General features: G+C 32.2%; 1 protein-coding gene across 2 annotated transcripts in view; it reads right to left on the bottom strand.

The window, feature by feature from the left end:
• LOC132745694 (mediator of RNA polymerase II transcription subunit 14-like) overlaps nt 1–18872 on the bottom strand; it is a 41468-nt gene that overhangs the window by 15698 nt on the left and 6898 nt on the right. For both annotated transcript variants that reach the window (XM_060734657.1, XM_060734658.1), the window contains exons 2-22: nt 18659–18829; nt 18137–18163; nt 17323–17428; nt 16887–16981; nt 16360–16438; nt 15530–15659; nt 14746–14874; nt 14315–14422; nt 13634–13677; nt 12964–13052; nt 11834–11877; nt 9169–9350; nt 8439–8478; nt 7944–8069; nt 7528–7606; nt 6993–7152; nt 6150–6345; nt 4350–4396; nt 3421–3549; nt 2472–2548; nt 1801–1912 (exon numbers count right to left, since the gene is read on the bottom strand). In XM_060734657.1, the coding sequence (XP_060590640.1) occupies nt 1801–1912; nt 2472–2548; nt 3421–3549; nt 4350–4396; nt 6150–6345; nt 6993–7152; nt 7528–7606; nt 7944–8069; nt 8439–8478; nt 9169–9350; nt 11834–11877; nt 12964–13052; nt 13634–13677; nt 14315–14422; nt 14746–14874; nt 15530–15659; nt 16360–16438; nt 16887–16981; nt 17323–17428; nt 18137–18163; nt 18659–18798 (2139 nt within the window). In that variant the 5' untranslated portion in view covers nt 18799–18829. The remainder of the gene's footprint in view (nt 1–1800; nt 1913–2471; nt 2549–3420; nt 3550–4349; nt 4397–6149; nt 6346–6992; nt 7153–7527; nt 7607–7943; nt 8070–8438; nt 8479–9168; nt 9351–11833; nt 11878–12963; nt 13053–13633; nt 13678–14314; nt 14423–14745; nt 14875–15529; nt 15660–16359; nt 16439–16886; nt 16982–17322; nt 17429–18136; nt 18164–18658; nt 18830–18872) is intronic.

Below are 18872 nucleotides of genomic sequence, written 5' to 3'. Positions count from 1 at the left end.
GCTTTGTTTTCGTTCTGTTAAAGGTTAATACAAGAAATAAAATGTAGGTCTTATTAAATTAGAATTCAGTTATCAATTTATTAATTGTTACCAGATTATCAAAGCATATATTGTCCAGCATTTTGAAATTCCACGTTTATTTGGGAGTACAGTTCAATAATAAAAAAAAACTAGAAATGTGTCATCATGCCACGGATGCCCCCGCATGCAGCCAAAATTTCAGATGTTATAATATTTAGTTCCAAATTTGTTTGCACAAATTATTTTTCATTTTCATACAATGTTCAAGGCACTGAAATTAACCTTTTGAAAATAGCATATTTCATATTTGTAGCCAAAATAATGGCTACATACATTTCCACAAAAGTATGAGTGCTGAAACTGTAAGTTCAAAATTTTTCCAACATTCAAGAAAGATAGGTTTGTCCAAAATCATTGAACCACGACCAAATTCAAACTTAAACTGCTTATTCCTAAGATGTATCTATATTATTTTCAAAGTGAAAGGGACATAACTCTGCCAAAAAATCATCGAACCATGACCAAATTCCAACTTGACCTGCCCATTCCTTTGACATATCCATATGTCAAATTTGAGTTGAATATGTAACACTGTTGGGTAGATAATGAACAGAAACTGTAAATTTCATATTATTTTCAAAGTGAAAGGGGCATTACTCTGACAAAAATCATTGAACCATGACCAAATTCAAACTTGGCCTGGGCATTCCAAAAACATATCCATATGTCAAATTTGAGTTGAATGTGTTGTACCGTTGGGGAGATAATAAACAGAAACTGAAAATTTCATATTATTTTCAAAGTGAAAGGGGCATAACTCTGCCAAAAATCATTGAACCATGACCAAATTTGAACTTGACCTGCGCATTCCTTTGACGTATCCATATGTCAAATTTGAGTTGAATGTGTTGTACCGTTGGGGAGATAATAAACAGAAACTGAAAATTTCATATTATTTTCAAAGTGAAAGGGGCATAACTCTGCCAAAAATCATTGAACCATGACCAAATTTGAACTTGGCCTGCGCATTCCTTTGATGTATCCATATGTCAAGTTTGAGTTGAATGTGTTGCACCGTTGGGGAGATAATGAACGGAAACTGAAAATTTCATATTATTTTCAAAGTGAAAGGGGCATAACTCTGCCAAAAATCATCGAACCATGACCAAAATCGAACTTGACCTGTATTTTCTCATAATATATCCATATGTCAAATTTAAGTTGAATGTGTTGTACCGTTGGGGAGATAATTAATGGAAACTGAAAATTTCATATTATTTTCAAAGTAAAAGGGGCATAACTCTGCCAAAAATCATCGAACCATGACCAAATTCGAACTTGACCTGTATTTTCTCGTGACATATCCATATGTCAAGTTTGAGTTGAATGTGTTGTACCGTTGGGGAGATAATGAACGGAAACTGAAAATTTCATATTATTTTAAAGTAAAAGGGGCATAACTCTGCCAAAAAACATCAAACCATGACCAAATTCGAACTTGACCTGTATTTTCTCATCACATATCCATATGTCAATTTGAGTTGAATGTGTGCAACGGTTACTAAGATAATGAACGGAAACTGATGATGACGGAATGACTGAATGACGGAACAGGGTAACACTATATGCCCCGGCCATTACATGGCGGGGGCATAAAAATCGACATACCTACCCCCCTTGAAAATTCTGGGTAGGGTTACTGCAAACAAACATTTTTTTAAGGATGGCCCAAGAAGTTACAATACACGTAAATGAAAATCAATTTCAATCCAAACTTACCTCAATCTGCCAGAATCGAGCTGGTTTTGTTACACTTCTGACTTTACATGACAGCAAACATTTCCTAAATGCATTACAATCAGCCTTCTTAACACCAGGTACATCCGGGAAACTGAAAATTTTAAGTATTTTCACATCTTAAACTAATCTATCCAAGAAAAAAAATCACAAAACCTTTCACTTTTGTCACATTTTCAGTTCTTTGGGCTCAATAACAACTCTTTGGCTTAATTACCATGACATTATCTCAGTTTTCAGCAGCTATGTAAGCAGAATGTTAATGTTGATGATCATACTACCAGATCAGATATTATACCACTTTCTTTACACAATTTATCTCCAAACATCAAATATTTTATATGCTATCTATTTCATTTGTTGGTTGCATTGGGTTTGATGCAAGAAATCAAAATGTAACTCTTTGTTATGAAAGGGTGCCAAAGTCAAACCTTTATAGATTATTTTGGGCACAAAACACAACCTTTGTGGAAACAGCAACATTTCTACAAATAACAAAACTGCCTCCCCAAATAAAAGAATTTATCCCGAATGGTAATCAGAGAAACTAATGACGGATTCAGAATAAGGCATTGACTGGAACAACAATATAAGATGATGCATTTTTGTACAATACAATGCACAAAATAATATTATACAACTATAATACTTACTGTATAATGTCCATTACAAGACCCATAGCCTCTTTGTCCACTTGTATGTTAGTGTGTAAAATACCTTGTTCTTTCAACTGCAGATATAACATGCATTTGATAAACATGGAAGATTTTATCTATAATACAATGTTACAATATACGGATGTTTTTTAACTAATGTAATTACAAAATATTGCAAATTTTGTAGAATAAAAATTATGTTACGGTTAGTTTGTTGATACAAATAGGTAATGTTCTTAAAACTCTGGTAAATGATAAAAATCATAAAACCATACCTTAAATGGTTGAAAATGTATTGAAACATGGAGGAAACAAAAATGCTTTTCATTGTAACTGCAGTTAAAGATCTTCCATATTTCAATTCTAACTATAAAAGTAATTTCCCAAATTTTCTTAGAGCTTGCAGTATTCCAGATATAAGGATTTAAATGCCTGTTGTTACATCACAAGGCCAGGAGGGGAGAAAAACTTCAGACATGAAGCTTTCAAAATATATTTGCAGCAAACAATATCTGTCAAGGCCCTGTAGTACTGACAAGTTCCTTTGATATTTATCATTTCATTTGTTTGTTTTCCTAGTTTTAATGCTGATTCTAAAATTTTTTTGGGTGGTAAATTTCAGCATTTGATCCTCCTAACTTGATAACTAACTAGTAATTATGAATTTCTCTACAAGCAACCAACTACTAGTCACATTTGTTATATGAATCAGTGGTGAGTGACAAATGACCCAGATCAACTATCATGTAGAAATTACGTTCACCTGACGATCTAACTGGCAAACCCAACCCCCGATTACTCATTTGAAGCTCTCGCTAATAAGCTATGGGGACATATCAACTGAAGAGGCTAAATAAAACAAAACATGTCTTGATAATTTGTTTTGGTTCATAAATTATTTTTATCATTTTTAAATTAGGAAAGTTTTATAATTTTGAGAACATACCTCTTCTCCTAGGAACACAAATGGTAGTTTCTCTTCACATGCTGCCACAACATGTACTAGATCTGTTACAAAATATGGTGATGTCTTCTGTTTCTTCCCAACAGGCTCAAGGTACTCTCCAAGTAACAACTACAACAAGTGTAAATTATCTGTTTTACGAGTAAGTCAATGATAAAAAATTGTGTTAAATATCATAAGCCACCTCCATTTCAACTTGAAATGTGTCCATAGAATACAGATATCCTTATTTTTAACAGTATTGTTGTGATAGCAGGGCAGACAGACAATGGTAAATCTGTATCACCTCTCTAAGTTGTGGGGATATAAAAACAATGTTAATATCACCATGGATAAAGAGACTAACTAGCAACAAGATCTTAAAGTAACATACACATTTTTTCATATGTTTCTTTGCAAAATATCCTTTGAATGATGAGACTAAAATTACACTTTGGCTGCATAGCAATGGAATTGTCCATTGTAAAGTTTAAGGAATTGCGATTTCAAAATGTTCAAGATGAGCTGTAAATATTATAGTATCTAGTACAACTGTAAAGATATGCAGACTGGCCTGAGTCTATACTGATAGCTCATCAATATCTTACTATCACTGTCTGTAAATCAAGTAATTAACATCAACTCAATGTATAACATACTAATTAAACCTATAATAAAATTCTATTATTCTGCTACTTAAACCTTAACCTGCTGAAATAGTGCAATGAATTTGCCCTGTGCTTCAACTTGTGATTTCAAAATCAAAATTACAAAAGTTAAGCTATAGTCAGACTACACAAATATCGTGCTGGCTGGCCTGGCTCTATACTGGCAGCAAACCCAAATCTTTTAAAGTTCCAGCATATTAATGATTAACCTTTGACAAATCCTTTTAGACAGAAGACTCAACACACATAAAAAAACATCATTACCTTTCTTTTTCTATGGAAACTTTCAATCTCTGATTCTTCAGGTTCTTCTGCAATTTAAAGGTGTGAAGAATTATCAACTCAAATTACGCCAAAGTTTTAAAACAACATTGTATCACTATAGATACATATGGAATATGGTAAGCATAATACTATAAGTATTTGCAACACATTAGTATTTCGCAATGATGTTTTTAATGAATAGGTTATTCATTATTTACAAAAAATGTATGTGTAAACTTTGGACACAATTGCTCTATCGACTTTGTGATGCAGAAAAACTGACTATAAAACCATCTTACATACATACATATCCATAGTTAATTTCAATTTTCAGTCCTTTTGACCTACTTGACCTTAAATCTGAAAAGTTTGTTTAAATCAGTGCTACTTGGTCAAGTTTTGAGAATCCATTGTGCCAATACTTCCCAAATTCCAGAGTCCAATAACATACAAACATACATGGAAAAATACAGCTGGGCAAAGGGGGGGGGGGGGGGGGGGGGGGGGGGGGGGGGGGGGGTACCATGAAATGATAGTAACAAAAATTTAAAATAAATGAGGAGCTAAAATAAGTTAACGAAAGGGTAAATTCAGTTTAATTTTCTTTGAAAACCTGCCTGATTCTATAATTTAAAGAGCCTGGGGCCCGAAAAGGAAAACCCCATGTCTGGTATTTCTGGTTGATGTTTTTTGCATCATTTGTAAAAAGAACTTTATGCAATCTAATAAGTTAAACGAGAAAAGGCAAATGAATTTATTTATTGACTCGTCCTTAAGAAATGATTACTTTTGCATTTATTAAATTATCATATCAAAGTTGAACCTGAATGGAATTTTTAACTTTCCGTCACCATTGTTGACCTATGACACTTTTTAAAATAAGTATATGAGGAGACATAAGTACACGTTTGGTATCTTGATAAAGTTGTCAAATGTATTCTATATGATTTAAAAGCAGTCCTCAGACCCAGAGAAGGACCACATGTCCTGTATCTCTAGGTTGCCATAAAGATATCTGCATACATTCTTCTCGACAGACAGACACTTAGTGTCAACCATCTCAATGAATGTAATACGCGAGCAAGGATGAACTCATCATTGGACTGCAAATACGTTAATGATACTTGTGCATTCTTTTTATAACTCTTACAATGTTTGAACATAAGATAGTCTTACTGTAATGCTGTCGTGCCAAAGAAATTCTAACTTTATTTTTTCAAAATCTTGGGCATTAGATTATTTACAATCACTCATTCTTTATCGCTATTTACTGAATTCTGATTATATAAGGTTTAAAATTATTTAATGTAATTCACCGTTGTATCAACCTATGACACACTTTAAATCTATGAAATTTGACAAGGCTCTTAACAAATGGATGACTAGCTTCAAATTTTCTTGATATTCCCAATAGTGATATTGGGAAAAGTTGGCCAAGTACATATATACCGGTAAGTACAGATAAGAAATTCAACAGAGTATAAATTAAACATCCTCCTGTCTACAATGACCATTTCTATTTCTCTCTATCAAATATTGAATATACATTGTTGTGTCATTAAATTACCATAAAGTTTTTAAATTGAAAAATTTAATGAGAAATCTAAACCAGGGGGAAGTATAAATTCACAACTATACTGAATATGAAGTTTTATCATTTCCCAGTCTTTTGACATATGCAGTATCTGCATACCATGATCATTGACATAAGAATGATGTTTATTTTTCAATCATAATAATGATTAAAATAATAAATACTTTATGTACTGATATCTTCAATAACTATTAGCTAAAACTTACTATATATACTGGTGTATGGACCATTTGTGAAGGCAAATGTATCAAGGGGAACAAGTCTAACAGCTTTAAGGAAAGTTTTGACAGAGTTATCCTCCCCAATCTCAACTTCAGTTCCCTCTGCTGGACAAGGTGCTGTCTCTAGTAGATGATAGGTCAGTTCTACAGATCTAGGTGGATTATCCTCTACACACGCAACCTGTATAATATTGAATCAATATATGTACATGAAAATACCTTTGTTGTTGACATAAAATTATCAAAATCACTTATAAACCTACAATTGACAAAAAATGCATTTTATATTAACACATCACACCAAAATAGGGTGATATTTTTTTTAAATACATGGAATATACATAAATCGGAAGAGACTTTAAAAATCAGGGTATCTCTAAAATAGATATTTCTTTAATTTTACCAAACATATATGGTACATTATTGGTGACTTACAAAATTATTTGCAACTATATGAATGTTACCGGGTTACAATTCTTTTTGAGATAGTGTCATGTTATTTTTGCATCAGAATAGGCAAATTATTCCTGCTATTACGGGGAATAACAGATGACTGATCTAAATAATTTCCCAAAATAATTGACACAATAAGCAATTTAGAAGAAACAATCCAAAATTTTTCTGAGAATCTGAAATCAAATAATCTTTGTTCAAAAGTCACCTGCTTCATTGTTTAGATACTATTAAAAAAGTTCAAGCATCAAATTTGAGCTACCAACAGTATAGAGCCTGGTCAGACTGCATGGATGTACAGACTGGTCTGGCTCTATACTGGTGGCAAAAGCTATTCATTTTTAGTTCGAGAAGGTAAAAGGTTATTAAACATACCACATAATGGTTTGGTTGTTTTGGTACAGGAACATAAAGTCTGTGTTTAGGTAGATCATCTAGACCATGGTCTACCTGGTTCACTAATGGTAAACTGTGACAAGCTTCTGTATGTAGACAGTTCACAGACTTGTCACAACGTAATATAGTCATCTGTAACCTAAAATGTAGCAAACAGTAATATAGTCAATATTGCTGATTCTGTGCTTTGTATTACAAAACATGCTGCAAAAAATCCAAAGAAAAAAAAATCTTAATCATTCAGAAGCTTAATAAAGTTTTCTCGTGGCTCTGTGCACTATTCTAGGAAGATGCAGAACGCTGAATACCTTTTTTGTTGGCATTTAGAGTGTTCATGTCTTCATTTTTATAACAAATGTATCAAAATATTTTACTCTCTTCCTCTTTCCAATTCAAGACCATAATTTGATAATATTTTAAACAAAATGGGCAGAACAAGCTACAAAAGTAAATCTTATCATCATACTAGATATTGGCAATATGAACGATACAAAAAGCAAAACTTTTAACCTACCTCAAGCTTACAAGATGTTTCTGTATATTTTTTCTATCTCCATTCAGAGTCTCTTCAAGATCCTGCATGACTGGTAATTCTAAAACAGATAAACATGTGGTATGTACAAAAACATTCAGTTGCGGCATAGTAATTTGAATATATTCATTTTAGTTGGATTGTTAAGCATATTCTTCAAACTTATATTAAGGATCTTTTCAGCAGTTTTCGTACAGACATTTAGGGAGTCCTCAGACGCCTCTTTGTGCCTTTTTTTTTTTAAGATATGATCAGGCAGCTGACGGGAACAAGCTAGCACACACGCTCATGAATTGTTAATCAAATTCATAGTTAAAACAATGACTTACAATTACATTGTATTCATATTGTCTCAGCACCTGTATTTAGTTACATATTTCTAACATATTAACAGTTACCTAGAGAAGGTAATGAAGCCAGTAATATTCCTCTCTGAGCATCTACAGTTATACGCAGCTGTTCCGAAGACGTACACGGATATACTACAGGCACGTGTAAAGCAAGGGGTAAATCTTTGATCTCACCTGTAAAAGTATGGGGGAAAAAACATTATATTAAGATTTATAATTATATACAATAAAATTGATAATCTCCATATAATCAGTTACCCAAATTATGCTTTTTTTGTCTATTCAAAAAGACAGAATATTTTTTAAGAATTAGGATTATTGTACCATTTTTTAAGTTATTTTTTTGGTTTGGTTTAACAGTTGACTACCTATGTGCTACCTTAAGCATGAAAGGCAGGTTTAAGAATATATAAATAAATACATCAATATCATATCAAAATGCAAAGGTAGTGTATATTAAATTTTAATCTGGACCTTTCAGAAAGAAAGAGTAGGATCTTTAAACTGGAATAAGCAGATCAGAACAATAAATAGATTACTCACATTTGCCTTCTATAAATCTTTGAATGGAGTAGGACAAATCCTGAAATTCAAACATAGTTCATGAAATTATAGTTTATACTTAAATATTGAAATAAAACTGTTTGAATGTCATTTTTGTAAAAAATGTACACAAAATATCTGTTTTCCTGCACAAAGGACCAAAAAAATAATAACCTCTGATAAGAAATGTTCCTTGATAAAATATTATTTTCTACAGTAATGTATTATTTGTTAACAAAATCAGTAATTTCTGTGAAAGCAGAATTTTTCAAACCTTTAAATACTTCCACAACATCAAATCTTGAAAACTATTAATGAACTTGTATCTTCAATTTTATCATCAAATCTTAAAGATATATTATGCTCATCCTTGAGTAAAATATTTTAATCACAGAACTTTACTGAATCTATGAATTCTTACTGAATATGTTTAATTTGAATAAAACAATAAATAAACTATGTATAGGAAGCTTTATTTCCCATTCCTGGTCAAATAAAGTTGGTCTTTTCTTAAACAAAACTGCCAGTTTTTTTTAATAACACTATATATTCATAATGTGACCACCTATAGTGTGTAGAATTTAAAACATAACATAACTACTTTGTGTATTTTCAAAAAATGTTTATTTCATATTTACAAAGAGACTGTGTTGTAATTATCAATATTTTCTGATAACAAATTTGATCATAGAGTTTCCTAATGATATCTAATTTGTCAAATATCACATACCTTTAACTTTGACCTTGTTCTGACCTCAATAGTCTGCATGAGTAATTTCTCTATGGAAAGATGTTCACTTTGTATAGTTAGGCCAATTCTTCGACACTCGTCTGGTAACATAGAGGGAACATGGGAAACACATAATTGTTTGGCATCGTCCTCTTCATTCACATGTACGGACAGCTTATATCCTACAACATATATATGTACCAGTAGTTTATATCCAGAAACATAAAAATCTGTGCGGACAGACAGCATGAACCTTTGAAAAATAAATATTAAATGTGTTTTCCACTAGCTATTAATAAATATTAAAGGGCAATTTTAAGATTATAAGAATATGGAGCTGAATTTATCCAAGAAAATAAATGAATGTCAAGACTGCCAACTTACAAAAACTAGAACTATCACTAAATGTGATTAATACCCCCACAAGTCTGCTTCGGAAATGAGGATGTTACTAGTAACAGAATACCTTGTAAAAGAATTGAAACATAGAGTTATGGTTGTGGGCAATTAAAGATAATTGTGGTTCATGTATGTTGCATTTCCTTTCAATGTGGTTGGCCATTGATGAAGTTTAATTGAATTACTCTGTAATAAATGCTTGACCATTGTATGAAGTTGTTTTGAATTCCAACCAGTACGTTTTAAGTTATGCTCCGGACAAGGAAAAGTATCAAAGGGCAGTAACTCTGTATTTTGTCAAAATGGAGTTATGGCTCTTGTGCACTGCACTTCCTTTGAATGTCCTTGACAACTGTATGAAGTTGTACTGAATTCCAAACAGTAGTTTTTAAGTTATGCTCTGGACAAGGAAAAGTAACAAAGGGCAATAACTCTGTAATAAGTCAAGATGGAGTTATGGTTCTTGTGCACTGCACTTCCACTTATTGTGCTTGACCATTGTATGAAGTTGTTTTGAATTCCAACCAGTAGTTTTCAAGTCATGCTCTGGACAAGGAAAAGTAACAAAGGGCAGTAACTCTGTAATTAGTCAAGATGGAGTTATGGTTCTTATGCACTGCACTTCCTCTCAATGTGCTTGACCATTGTATGAAGTTATAATGAATTCCAACAATAAGTCTTTAAGTGATGGTCCAGACAAAAGAAAGCAATGGAAAAGTAACAAAGGGCAATAACTCTGTAATTAGTCAAGATGGAGTTATGGTTCTTATGCACTGCACTTCCCCTTATTGTGCTTGACCATTGTACAAAGTTGTTTTGAATTCCAACCAGTAGTTTTCAAGTCATGCTCTGGACAAGTAAAAGAAACAAAGGGCAGTAACTCTGTAATAAGTCAAAATGGAGTTATGGTTCTTGTGCACTGTTCTTTCTCTCAATGTGCTGGACCATTGTATGAAGTTATAATGAATTCCAACAATTAGTCTTCAAGTTATGGTCCGGACAAAAGAAAGCAATGGAAAAGTAATAAAGGGCAATAACTCTGTAATTACTTTAGATAGAGTTATGGTTCTTATGCACTGCACTTCCCCCCAATGTGCTTGACCATTGTATGTAGTTATATTGAATTCCAACCATTAGTCTTCAAGTTATGCTCCGGACAAAAAAAAGAAGGCAATTGAAAAGCAACAAAGGGCAATAACTCTGTAATTACTTTAGATAGAGTTATGGTTCTTGTGCACTGCGCACTTCCCCTTATTGTGTTTGACAATTGTATGAAGTTGTTTTGAATTCCAACCAGTAGTTTTTAAGTTATGCCACGGACAAGGAAATATAACAAAGGGCAATAACTCTGTAATTAGTCAAGATAGCGTTATGTTTCACTGCACTTCCTCTCAATGTGCTTGACCATTGTATGTAGTTATATTGAATTCCAACCATTAGTCTTCAAGTTATGCTCCGGACAAGGAAAATGCAACAGACAAAAAAAAAAGCAATGTAAAAGCAACAAAGGGCAATAACTCTGTAATTACTTTAGATAGAGTTATGGTTCTTGTGCAATGCACTTCCCCTTATTGTGTTTGACAATTGTATGAAGTTGTTTTAAATTCCAACCAGTAGTTTTCAAGTTATGCTCTGGACAAGGAAAAGTAACAAAGGGCAATAACTCTGTAATTAGTCAAGATAGAGTTATGGTTCTTGTGCACTGCACTTCCTCTCAATGTGCTTGACCATTGTATGTAGTTATATTGAATTCCAACCATTAGTTTTCAAGTTATGCTCCGGACAAGGAAAATGCAACGGACGTCTGGACCGACCGCCCGACCGACCGACCGACCACCGGGTGACTCCTATATACCCCCCCAAACTTCGTTTTTGGGGGTATAAATATATAAGAAGAAACTGACTGCTTTTATATATACTGGAACTATTTGCAGGAATGTAAAGAAGTATTAGGATTGGCAGCTAATGTCCAAAAATATACTTAGCACTTGTATCATTGAAAATTAAAGGTAGCAAGTGCCAAGTGCCAGTTTCAGCTTATACTGGAAGTTTAAAATACAAGATACAATGAAAAAATGTTTCTAATCAAAAATGAATTTCCTGTTTATAAAAGTTGAAACCCAGTATTTCCCTTTGGGATAACTTACATTTGTTTGGAAAGGAAAGCAACGAAAGAGCAGGGATGATCAAAGTTAACTTACTGCCATAATTTAATCTAGATAAAATATAAGAATAGTCAAACCAAATCTTGACAATTTGCACTTACTTATAGCATCTTGTTGTTTCTCCTTTTCTTTCTTTGTATGATCCCTGAAAACACACCATTGCATGAACATATATGTTATTGGTATGATCAAGATAAAAACATTCTCTCTTATTTTAATGAATATATTTATCTTATAATCTATCTAAGCCGTTGTGAAACTCGTCCTTCATAGCAAATAAAAAAGATTACATTAACATACTTCATTAACAATTTACATTTAAAAATTCAAATAAAATGAGTTCCTGAAACACAAAAACTATCCATCTCTTATCTGTTAGATGATTTCAAAGAGAATAAATTTTCTTAATTCTGAAATCTTGACCTTGAATATCAAAATAATTCATAATGTGTCAAACTCTTTGCCTGGTGATGGCAACTAATTCTACCACCAGCCAGTGCAGACCAAGATCATGGCCTGCACTGTTTTCTGTTCAGACATTACATTTATTTTATTTTGAAAATTTCCATAAAAATGAAGAATGGTTTTGTCGAGACTCAAAGATAAAAGTGTCCATGTAAGATACTTTATCAGTGAAAGGGTTTAACAAACCTTGCTGTTTCAAAGTGTACATTTTCAATTTCAAAGATACCACTTTCATATACATATAAACAGCTTCATTTTCCTTATGTCTTCATATATTAAATAACTTGTCCTGTATAGTTAATGTTTAAGGGCTTTGATATAAAAATGTTGAACATTTAGGAATAATTAGTATAGAGACCAGTCAGACTGAATGTGTAGCTAGTCAAACTCTATGCTGTAGGCAAAGTTTATTCATTATTAAAGGAACTCCACTGAGGTCTAAAAACATAAAATTAGAATTTCTTACATAGATCAACTGGGGCATTTAAAACAGAAAGATATGCATAGCATAATTAAGAAATATACTCAGACATAAATTGAAAATAGTATATTTTGCTCATCTTAGCTAGATTTGAGTGCAAAGCATTTTTTAGATAAAATGGGGCGAGCGAATAATCTGAAATTTTGCACACAAGTTTTTGGTCTAGAACTACATCAAATGGAACATTAATCTTTGAAAATTATCACCATTTCCCTCATGTTACAAAACCTCAGTGGAGTCTTTTCAACACTAGCATTGTAAGAGTTAATGACAAGAAGGACTTACTTCCAGTAGGAAACTGTCAGACATTTTCCCATAGCATACTCGTCTATACTGAGAGAATCACCCAATCTTTCTCTGATCAATTTCTGTGTCTGTAATTAATATATGTGAAAAATATAATTATACATATTTACAAACCAATATAAAATGACCTTTTACAGATAAACAGGATTAGATGACAACCCGAGAATAAAGACCAATTTTTGACTTTTCCCAAAATGTTAACTTGAACTCTCTTAATAACTAATCCACTAACCGTCAACATCGACCTTTATCATTTTTAGTTGATTTCCTATTCACACCAACACTGTTAAGGTCATATGCCAATTTACCAGCTTAACTGGTGTATGAAGATCTCAGATGTCTTTCAATAACTTATTTCACCAGAGTAGAACCAGCGGAGTATTATCCACCTTCCTTACGCAAGCTGGATAGCTTCTTTACACAAATACTGCTTTTATATCCCTTAAACCTCACTAGAAAATGTTCATCAAAATTGATACTTTATTTGCATTCCCTTTCTTTATTTGCATTCCCTTTCTTTATAGAAATAAATTCATATCTTTGCAAAAAATTAAAATCTTGGTTTTCAATATCTTGATACTGCCTTTTCAGAGTAAAGAGAAAATTTTGTTCATTTCTATAAACAATACAATATTTATATAATATTTACCTGTGAGTTGAGAACTTCAAGTTGTAATGATTGACAGAATGAATCTAATGATGTGGTTAAAGAATGAATGGTAAAGTATCATAAACTAGATGTATCATCATGAATAATGACATGAAAACAATACAAAATAAAGCTCTAATAATAACTTCTTTTTAATAATATAAGTACCATAAAACAGATTTTCATACATATTTGGCATGGCTGCAGAGCCTGCATAGCTTCCTCTACAGCAATACTAACCACTTTTAAGAATGAAACAGAGTAGATGGGAAAGTCATTTAAAGTCAGCAAGCCAGTGATGCCTAAAAAGTGCATGGGAAATCTGCTAAACTATTTACAACAGTCTGACCCCCTTTTTTAGGGTCTTACTTTGTGACCTATAACAATGATTCATAAGATAAATTTCAAATCAATACTTTCTTTGGTCAAGGGGATGCCAACTAAAACAGCCTGAAATCTTTAAAAATTTTAAGGGCCTTTATTTTCAATGCATGCTTGCTAGTGTTGAGTTCATATAATTCTATTCGATAACTGGAAATACATGTATAAAATTTGACTCTCATGCTTTTGGCATTGCGGTATAGCCCATTTAGTGCTTGCTTGTAAAACCCAAAATACAACTGCCAAAACAAGTAGAATAGCTTTCCGTATTCTTGCATTAGCCAAGCTTAAAAAGGATACGAAGCACTCTGTATAAGTCATGTAGGGGCTTGTCATTGTCAAGTAATCTAGACTGTGCCAGTCTGTGTATATAACCTATCTGTAGACTGTGAACCAATGCCTTTCCATCTGAAATAATACCTTTGTTTATTCAATTAGATTTATATGAGAATTCTGATAATTTATTTCTCTCTCAAAATTTATTATATTGTACTGATATATGTGTACTATTTTTAAAGGAATTAATTTGATATTTATCAACAAAGCAACTACAGGTCCCTAGATGAGGTTACATGATGATGTACTTAGATTTAAACAAACATTTTTTCCATTAACATAAGGTTGTATTTAACATGTGAGTAAAAAGTGTTTCCTTTAGACTATGTTTAAATCTATGGCAACATATTTACAGTTTGATGAAACATCTAAAACATTATCTTGAAAGTACATACCACCAGTTTCATGATCCTCCACTAAGATGTCAATATCTAACAGTCGCCATGGTATCACAGGACTGTCCTCCATCAAGGTCAATGTCACCTGGAACTCATTCTCCACTAAAAACTTGACACGCCCATTTTCTATATTAAATATCAATTACTTTTTATAATACAGAATTTTTTTTAGAAACACATAATTTTCTTTAATTTTGGGATAAAACATGTTTCAAAAATTATAATGTACATATTTTATTGAAAGTATTAAACAGCTTATCATGTGTTTGTACAAACATTTGTAAACAATATATGCCCCTAAAGTAAGAGCATGCTTTTAACTACACCTTTCCAGAGTTTTAAATCTATTCAGTTCATTGAAAGATTTCAATAAAAACCCAAACATGTTTAGTATCTAAAATGAATTGGTAGGAAGGATAACACTTCCATTTGATAAATAAACAAGGCTGTCCAAAAGACAACATGTTCTACTATTATCAGCGCTTGACAGTAAGAAAAGAGGCATAACTCTGGTAAAAGTAACTCAGAGTTATGTGACCTGTGCCCATCATATTAAATAATCACAGAGAACGAGTGTGCGAAATTTCAATTTTGGTGATATCAACTTGAAGGTTGTGGTGAGTACAATAGCTCAATAAGATAATTATAAATATCATATTTGTCCACTTACAATTAACGCTACAAACATACAATATTATTAACGTCAAATTACAATTTATGTTATAAACATAAAATATTATGAAGATCTAAAATATTGTTCATTGTGTAACAATACACATACCAATTTTGAGTTTTCTCATCTGCTGTGGTAACTCACATGAAACAAGCCTGTACTGAATGACCTGGTTTAGTCTCTGAAGAACTTGCTTCTTCTCTGTAGGCGTAATTGGGTCAGGTGGGACTATTTTTTCCTAAAATAATAAAATTAATCTCTTTATTTCATTTAGGGAATACTGTCAATAATATTCAAATTGAAAACAAAACCTTTCCTTCACTCCTTATTCTTCAGATAGTCAAACTAAAAATGCAATCTATTTGGATTTTTGGTTTCTTTTTACAATTGGGAGAAATCTTACTTGTATTTATCACACACCCATACCGATCTTGTGACTCCCTAAAAATGGTATTTCACAGCCGTGCATATATTTTGATGTGACATCATTAGCTTTATACAAACGTAGTGTAAAGACGGGCTTATGTAAGTGTTATACTATAGGCGTGTCACTGAACATTTCTCTGTTTTCACTATAAACGGTCTTTATTTTGGGTATGTGATAAAAAGAATATTAAATTTGTGTTAGTTCATTACTGAATTTATTGAACTCATTGAATAAAATAATAACATGCTCATCTGAGGCTCGCATTATAATATTTTATTAAACTGGTGCAGTAAATTCAGTATTGAACTTACACTCATTCAATATCCTCTATACACTGGAAATATATCCTTAACTGGTCTGAAAATAGAATTCTTCTACAGTTTCCTAGGCATTACCTGATTGTTCGTTCCTACATAAAAGAGAAATGATAGTCAAGAACAAAACTTTGCTTACAGACCACTTGCTTAAAATACACTCAATAGAATTTGTGAAAATAAAAATGTTGACTTACTCTGATGCATTTTGGGAGTCTTGGATATGTGCCCAGCGTCAACACATCAATTGCACAGGGTAATGAGAAATTTGGTAACCTGAAAACAAAACATAATGACTACACATGTAAGTAGGGTACTTTGTTACATCATATTATAGATTGTTTGTTGTTTTGTATCCTTGACTTTACGGATAAAATCAGAACTTGAAAAATATCTTTATTATCAAGCATTCATTTCATCCAATATGCTTTTCCTTCAATAAACATATACAAAACTGTAACATGTACAATCCCTTAAAGATCCTGTTACACAATTTTTTATGGTTTTATTTTATAAATATGATGCTCAAATTAAGATTTGTTAAAAAATTATTCCCACTTTGGCCTCAAGTTTTTCTCTCAATAAATTGCTGTCTAAAACAGCAATGGAAGTAAAAACCTACATTTTAAGCAATATTCTTTTTTTGTGTGTAAAAGCAATCTAGTTGTCAACAAAAACCAAATTATAACCTTTGAGGGGGAGAATGATTGCTTAAATATTTTACCTGGCATTGACAAGGGTCTCTCTGGACATTCTAGACAAGGTATCAGCTGTCTCTACAAACCACATAGATTGTTGCTCCAGAAAGTTACAAATCTCCTACAAATATACAATACTTTTATCAGTGTTTTAAGAACATAATCAAACCCTTGATGTTGGAAATTTTACCATTTATCCCAATATTAGCTCCCGCAAGTGGTGATGCATTTTGTAAACAAATTAAAATACATTGTGTTTAATTACTATTACTCTTAGCTAAATGCTTATTTTCACTGATTCATATTCATTTAAGAAACCGCTTACTGCTTTATTTTGACTGGCATTAAGAAAGCCCATGGAAGAATTTAGATGTGCATGTAGAATGGTGTTCCTGTAGGGGACATTTATAAGGTAGGGGCATGTGAACATCGGTATACTGATATAATAAAACGAAGTCTTACCACACATTTATCCACTTTACTGGCACTATTAGCCCACTTGACCAATGCGAGAAGACGTATGAATAACTGTCTGGTACGACTGGCATACTGCACTATCTCTATCTTCCTGTAATAACAAGTCAAACTCTCATTAAAACATACCATATATATACATGATATGACCCCTGACATATTACTATGCGGGCATGAACTCAAGAGGTTCTTAACATTTTTTCGTTTCATTTGAAATCTAAAGAAAGAAGCATATACTAAAATTGAAAATTAAATAAAATACCAAATAAGTATTGATATTATAAAATTTATCAGGCACGGCCTGAAAAAAAAAAGGAGGGCGAAAAAGGGCAAGGCCCTTCTTTTTTTCTTAGCCTTGACTGATAACTTTTATTATATCAGACACTGGCATAGTATTCTCTATTTATACCAAATAGTTGACTAAAGGTATATCTTTTATAAAATTATATTGTACCATTTTTTTTACTATTTCCTCGACTTCAGCCAAAAAAAACCCCATAAAATGACTGCTATAGAGGTATTACATCTTATATACTTATAATATATATTTTTTAAGTTATAACATTCATTTTCAGACATGTATGACTGCCTTACAACAGACAGGTTGTGTGGACGATTCTTAAGCACTCCTTCAGTACAAATATCATTTGGGGGGGGGGGGGGGGAAGGGGCTTAAAATAGTAAACATTTCCAAATAAAGATTTGAGAGTGAATATCAAAAACATTTAAAAAATCAAAGTCAAAGTCCTTGAATAGATATAAAGAAACAATCAAATTATGGTGATAACAAAATGGTATATACCTCTCCATATCAGTTTTCCTTGGAAGGCTGCAAAATTAAAACAAAAGAAATACGTAATAGACCAGTAGTTCAAGCTGAATGAAACTTAAATATAACATAGTATTTATAACAAAGTGGTATATAAATTAATGTTCAATAACATAATGATACTAAAATCATTTCTATTTTAACTTTATTGTTGATTCTTGCATAATAGCTGCGCACCCTGGTATACACTTACAGAGAAGAAAACATGCATTAGCCGATCATATCACATGATCATGCAAGATGTTGTTGCATGGTTTTCAAAACGGGTGATTAAGGGTGCAACATAAAAACAGCTTAATGCAATTATGGCCTCAGTAACAAAAACTCACATATCCACTAGCAAGTGGAAAGCAAGGCATGGTTTCTTTTGTTTTAAAAATACAAGATAAAAAAAATCTGTAGTATTTTCATTCACAAATCACAAAATCAGATAAATTTAGTATTCACTATATTAAAATAGCTATAATAGATCTAATAATGACACAATTTACTTACATTTCTGACAAGACAACAAGCTCATGGTAAGTTCTTTGTACTATAAAATCAATCAATGTAGCCAATGATATTGTTCCTACTCCCATCCCCATATGCCCCGGTCCCATATTCATATTGTGTCCTTCTGAAGTTGGTGGCATAGCTAAGCTGACAACCAAACTCAATCAATATCTGAAGAAAAAAACAACAACAACTTTTTTCAATTATAATTGTT

The sequence above is a fragment of the Ruditapes philippinarum genome, unplaced genomic scaffold (assembly GCF_026571515.1).
Source record: "Ruditapes philippinarum isolate M1 unplaced genomic scaffold, ASM2657151v2 ctg3216_1_1_1_1, whole genome shotgun sequence".
Taxonomy (NCBI): Eukaryota; Metazoa; Mollusca; class Bivalvia; order Venerida; family Veneridae; genus Ruditapes; species Ruditapes philippinarum.
The sequence above is the reverse complement of the archived record's forward strand: the minus strand, read 5'-3'. Positions and strand labels throughout refer to the sequence as shown.